The sequence below is a fragment of the Leptonychotes weddellii genome, chromosome 15 (assembly GCF_054177405.1).
Source record: "Leptonychotes weddellii isolate Sample4059 chromosome 15, ASM5417740v2, whole genome shotgun sequence".
In the NCBI taxonomy this organism is placed as follows: Eukaryota; Metazoa; Chordata; class Mammalia; order Carnivora; family Phocidae; genus Leptonychotes; species Leptonychotes weddellii.
Window position 1 is genome coordinate 31537582 of NC_138383.1, and position 6415 is coordinate 31543996.

General features: G+C 41.3%; 1 protein-coding gene across 1 annotated transcript in view; it reads left to right on the top strand.

Annotated features, from left to right (window-relative positions):
* The first annotated feature begins 400 nt into the window (after window positions 1–400).
* C15H17orf78 (chromosome 15 C17orf78 homolog) overlaps window positions 401–6415 on the top strand; it is a 14662-nt gene continuing 8647 nt past the window's right edge. Inside the window, 4 exon segments of the mRNA XM_081805980.1 lie at window positions 401–452; window positions 1685–1771; window positions 2281–2445; window positions 2448–2513. Coding sequence (XP_081662106.1) covers window positions 401–452; window positions 1685–1771; window positions 2281–2445; window positions 2448–2513 — 370 coding nt within the window.

A 6415-nucleotide genomic window follows, 5' to 3' on the forward strand; every position in this document is an offset into this window, starting at 1 on the left:
CTATTCTTCAATCGTTTTCCTTAAGAGAAATCTCCACATCTCTTTGTGTCAGTGTATAAATCTATGTGCCCGTGTAGTGAGCATGCATGTGAATGTCTACATGTCCATGTGCAAGTATTTGTAAAGCATATCACTGGGTGTTTATGTCCTTTCTTCTAGGGAAACCTCTAGGTAATTACAGTTCCTTATGTCGGCACCAGCTATGAAGTCGGAGGAAGACTTTTTGAGTCAATCACTAACAAGCACATTTGGTTCTCTCTCCAATCAGCTCTATTCCTGGGTCTTCAGGAAATGGGGCAAAAATAGGTTGGAACCAGACTCTCCTGGGGTCAAACTTGGTTCCAGGGCAGTAGTGCAAGCGCCTCGCAAGAAGACGAAGGGGCTGTGACAGATTAGCAGCATGTGCTTGGTTTTTAGCCTAATCATTATGTCCTATGATGTCAGCAAGAAAGGTAAGTACTTCTGTAGTCTAATATCCTAGAAAATCCAAAGAGAGACCTAGACTGTTTGGGGGTCTATTCCACCAGATTGAGATAAAGCCAGTTCTCAGTAGGTGACGCTTTACAGTTATCCCATGTATTCTCTTACTTCTAGGCAGGACTGTAACTTACTTCAACTCAGAGAGATAGCTGTTCCATGGTGAGAAGTCTTCCCGCCCCCTTTTTTAAAGATTTTATTTATTTATTTGAGAGAATGAGGAAGAGAGAGAGCACAAGCCGGGGGAGGAGCAGAGGGAGAGGGAGAAGCAGACTCCCCAGGAAGCGGGGCTCTGTCCCAGGATGCTGGGATCAAGACCTGAACAGAAGGCAGACACTTAACAGACTGAGCCCCTCAGGTGCCCCCCATGGTAAGAATTCTTCAGAGAATATGATGCATTCTTCTGCCTTATTCATGTAACGAACATTCAAAGTGCTGTCACCATTAGACGTCTTTCTTTACTGGAGGGTGCTGTCAGTTTCAGTATTATCAACACCTACCACTCCCAAATTCATAACCCTCACAAGATGCTGTCTTCCTTTTTTAAGGTGGTACATCCAAACAGATGGGGATGCTCTTGGGTAGAGGGAGGTGAGGGTAAGGGGGGTAGGCTGGAATGGCACCGTTTGCTGCTATCTGGTAACTGTTTATTTAAAACATGCTTTTCCAAAGTGTCCAAACATTTCATCTCTAAAATTAGCTGATCAGAGTTACGGCCAAACAGCTCAAGGCACAGCAGTAACAAATTTAACAGATGAAGAAAACTCACAACATCCTGTGAGTTAAGTGCCAAAAAGCATTAGTGGTTCCATGGAAACCTGAAGAGATACCTTGTTCAGAGTTACATTTAATAAACTTTCAGAAGTTTTAATATAAGAAGGCAGCTAGAACAAGGAGGAGAAGAGATAACAAGCAGCATTTGAAGGAATGGGTTGGTTAGTCTTTTCATTAACTTATTAGCTAATTTCACTTAACTCTATTTCACCTTTTCTTCCCCCCTAAGTGTAATGGATTGGTGCTCAGTTTTCTTTGTACTAGATTAAATCATTATTTTAAAATCTTTTTTTGATAGTGTTTGATCTCCCCAATTGCCAGCTCTATGAGAAGACACTGCATTCTTTTGCAATCCCCGTCTCCAATACCTGGAATTCTGAACAGTACCCAATAAATTGTAAATCCTGACCTTTTTTTCTCTTTTTGTTTCCAGAACTCAGAGATAGCAGCTGCCATGTGGGACAGCTGCCAGGGTTCTTCCCAAAGGATGTGAGAAGAATCAGGGATGTGCTCGTGCAAGGTAGGGAATGGGCCCTTCCTGAAAAATCCCCTTGCCATTCTGGAAAATCTTTACCTTTAAAAGATGCCCGTCTCCCCCAATTCCCAGCCCAGATCTCAAATATCCTATTTTAAAGATATGTGTCCCCTCAAGAGGCTTTCTGGAAACCAGTTTTTAAATTAACACTCATGACCTAATGCATGGCTATGTAAATCAAACAACTGAGGGTGAAGAAAGAGAAGGAGGCAGCGCGCAACCCTCTCTGCATTGGAGGAAACGGTCTAGGAGCGTTTCTCTGGGCTGAATTTATCGCAGTCACCTATCTTCCTGAGACCCATGGCAGGAAGGAGGAAAGGCAGGACTTGTATACTTAGGACCATAAACACATGTTGAGGAAGAAGTGAACTAAAAAAAGAGAAGCAAGTACAGCAGTGGAGTTTTAACAGGGGTCACGAATGGAAGCTGCTTAGCTGGGTACCATTCAGATTAAGAACCAGCTTCATTTTTCTGTCTGGCTTTTCTCCTTCCAGAAACCAAAAGGTCTACATTCATTCAAAATCAGACTGTGGCTACCCTGCAATGCCTTGGCTCTGGGAGCAAAGTCAAAGTCAACCTTGTGTATTCAGAGAAAAGGTCAAAGGTCAAGCAAACGCTGAAGAACCTGAGAGTCCTTGCTGCTCCCTGCAGAAACAGCACTACTCCCCAAACTGTCACTTAACCCCCACATCCAAGTTTCAGACTGGATCCCTTCTAACAGGCAAAGGTGAGACTGGAAAATGAAATGGAGGTAGGCACTGACTTTTAGCTGACATCCTTGAAGCCAGGTGGGCCTCAGTGGTAGCTAAACCCTCAAGGATACTTATTATCCTCTCCTTGGGCAGATCTGTGTCTTCTCTGAACATCGGGGTTTTTTAATCTCTATGGGCCCTTCTAACCCTGACATGCTGGGGTTTTCACTTCTGATGGGTCTTCTCTTGACAATGGTTATTGGAATTTTATTTATTTTGAATGCAGACAATGAAATATTTAAACAGCACGGATTTATAGTGAAAAGTCAGTCTCCCTCCTACTCCAATCTCTCAATCTTCCAGTTCTCTAGGGAACCACTATTACCAACTTAACTGAATCTCCTTCCTACTCTAAGCATAGACGGACGTATACATCTAAAAACCTAAATGGTAGCATACCGTACACACTGTTCTGTACCTTGCTTTTTTTCCATTTAACAATGTATCTTATAGGTTGTTGCATATCAGTATGTATGACTTTGTCTCTTTCAACAGTTGTACAGTATTCCTTTATATGCCTATACTATAATTTTTGTTTATTCCCTTAAGTAATGTCTAAACCCAACATGGGGCTCAAGCTCATGACCCCAAGATCAAGCGTCACATGCTCTACCGTCTGAGCCAGCCAGGCGCCCCTATACTATAATTTATTCCACCAGATTCCTATCAATGGATATTTTGGTTTCTAATCTTTTGTAAACACAAACAATATTGCAAGCAATGACCTTATCCATTCTTCTCTGTGTACCTGCAATTTATCCACCTGGTAAATTCCAAGAAGCAGTTCTGCTGCATCAAAGGTTTGTTAGCTACTGCGACATTACCTTCCATCCCGGTGATTCCACTTTGCCCTTCCACCCCCTCCGTGAAAATGCCTGTTCCCCCTAAGCTGCTGGGCAATGGTTCTTTTTTTTTTTTTTTTTTAGATTTTGTTTATTTATTTGAGAGAGAGAGAATGAGAGACAGAGAGCATGAGAGGGAGGAGGGTCAGAGGGAGAAGCAGACTCCCTGCCGAGCAGGGAGCCCGATGCGGGACTCGATCCTGGGACTCCAGGATCATGACCTGAGCCGAAGGCAGTCGCTTAACCAACTGAGCCACCCAGGTGCCCCTGGCCAATGGTTCTTGACATCAGTTAAGTCTCTCTGTTCTGCCCTCCTTTCCTTCCCCCACCCATTCTTTCTGTCAAGCAGTTTATGATTTTGGCAGTTTCCCTTTACATACAGGCAATCCCCTAGATGCCACTGCGGCACTGCTGGAAAAGTAAAATAAAACTTAACACTTGTAGAGAAACTGGGGGTTCCCAAGTAGGATAATGGAAAAAAAAAAACTTTAAAAACTATGGTCTGTTTAGAGGACTAGAGATTGGGAAATAAGTGGAGAGATTCTTGGGAGGTGTAATTCTAGGTATAGTAAATTATATATCCTCACATGATATGAATGTTTTCACTCCCTTTATTGTACTTTCTAGAGTTTATATGGTAACGATTTGTGTGGGGAAAAAAAAACCCTCTTATTAAAAACTGAAAAAAATTCTGACAGCATTTGGGGGTTTTCGGTTATTCAATATTAATGTAAAGTAATTCAACCAGATTGTTTTCCTAACATGTGACACCCCTCCTTGAAGCACCAATGGCAGGTGTCAATATTAGTGAACTTAAGTCATTCTAGAGTCTAGAGCACTCTGTGCAGGATGGATTTTTCTTGGATATAGTGCTATGCATTGTAGGATTTGGGCAATTAAGGACACTTGTTCTTAGAAATTTGGAACAAGGGAAACTGGGTGATTAAGGGGGTGGAAGGATGCCAGAGATCAACCTGACCCAATTCAAAAATTTGCCCTGGGCTTCTTTCTTCCTCCTTCCTTCATGGCATGGTGGTTGGTTCCTGAATTCAGAATGTAGGCTAATAGCCAGTACTACTTGAACTGTGCAAAGAGATTAAATGGATGTTTGTTGGCTAGTTTGTGGACTTAATCAACATTCATGATACATTTCTATGGAATAATGGTGAATTCCAAACAACCAACTTATATATGGACTTTTGAAATATCATTCCATTTATAAGTTTGAAACTGCCAATTCTGAATTTAAATTTACATTGAATACCAGGATGTGAGAGACACCAAGTAGGGTAGAAATAAAAATTAAATAAAAGGCCAAATATACAAGGTCATAAAAGAGATGCCCTCTGAAATTACCACACTATGGTTGACATCAGTCTGCACAAAAGGATGTCCCAGAAACAATCAGAAGACAGTTTATGAAAATGTTCCCAGAGCAAAGTAGGAATTTGAAACTGGAAGGATGATAATATATTACAACACAGTCATCAGAAGATGTGGGTCAACATGGAATGTAGAAAAACGTCAGATGGAGACTATTTGTTACTGTTTATGGAATTGGGCCAATGAAAAGATCCTTTACTATAAATATCCCCAAATTTCTTTCTGGTGGACAAAGATGACTCATTAGGTGTTTTTCACTTATGATATAGTTTATACCATCTAGTTCCTATTGCTCAGATTTTATATAAATCTAGACTTTCTAATTAGATTTCAAAAGAACCTATATGTTTAGAACAGGATCCCTAGAAGAGAAAAATCCTACCTGATCCATTTGATGGATACATTCTATGTAAGTTTCTTTAAATGTCATTTTAGTATATAGATTAGGCTCCTTGGAATTTGATTAATGTGAACCAATTTTTTTTTTTAAAGATTTTATTTATTTATTTGAGAGAGAGAGAGAGAGCGAGAGAGGGAACACAAGCAGGGGGAGTGGGAGAGGGAGAAGCAGGCGCTCTGCGGAGCAGGGAGCCTGATGCGGGGCTTGATCCCAGGACCCTGGGATCATGACCTGAGCCGAAGGCAGATGCCCAACGACTGAGCCACCCAGGCGCCCCAAGTGTGAACCAATTTCTAAGGACTGTTTACCCCATGTGAAACTAGGGTGTAGGAGAGATAACATCAAACAAGTGTTCATTCTGATATTAATTATCATCTCTGACAAGTTACTTAATTTCTCCAGTGCTCAGTTTCTACAGCTACAAATGAGAGATTTGACTAGATGATATCATTTCTAGATATACAAAGGGAGGTTTAAATCTGAAGCACAGACTCAACAGCAATAGATAAGGCCTCTCAAATAAGCCCTTTTGACCTTCTAGTATTATTACAGAATAATCTCCAAGAGAGATTTCCATTTAAATATACTGTATCTAATGTTCCCTATTTAAAATAAATTATTTTGGGGGCGCCTGGGTGGCTCAGTCGTTAGGCGTCTGCCTTCGGCTCGGGTCATGATCCCAGGGTCCTGGGATCGAGCCCCGCATCGGGCTCCCGGCTCAGCGGGGAGCCTGCTTCTCCCTCTCCCACTCCCCCTGCTTGTGTTCCCTCTCTCGCTGTGTCTCTCTCTGTCAAATAAATAAATAAAATCTTTAAAAAAAATAAAATAAATTATTTTGTAATAAAGCAAAGCATCATCTGCTAAGTTATCCATTTCATAGATTTGGAGTTTGTACATCTCCTGAGAGGGGGGCATTCTTGCTCAAATATCCTTAGCCAACAAAAAACTAATATTGCAATTCCATCATCACCGGGAATGGAGTGGTTGTATTTACAGATGTGCTCCACCTTAATGCTCAGTTACCTAGCAGATGAGACCTAAAAGAGCTGCCAAAATGTCCACAATAGCCAAACTGTGGAAAGAGCCAAGATGTCCATCGACAGATGAATGGATAAAGAAGATGTGGTATATATATACAATGGAATATTATGCAGCCATCAAAAGGAATGAGATCTTGCCATTTGCAATGACGTGGATGGAACTGGAGGGTATTATGTTGAGTGAAATAAGTCAAACAGAGAAAGACATGTAT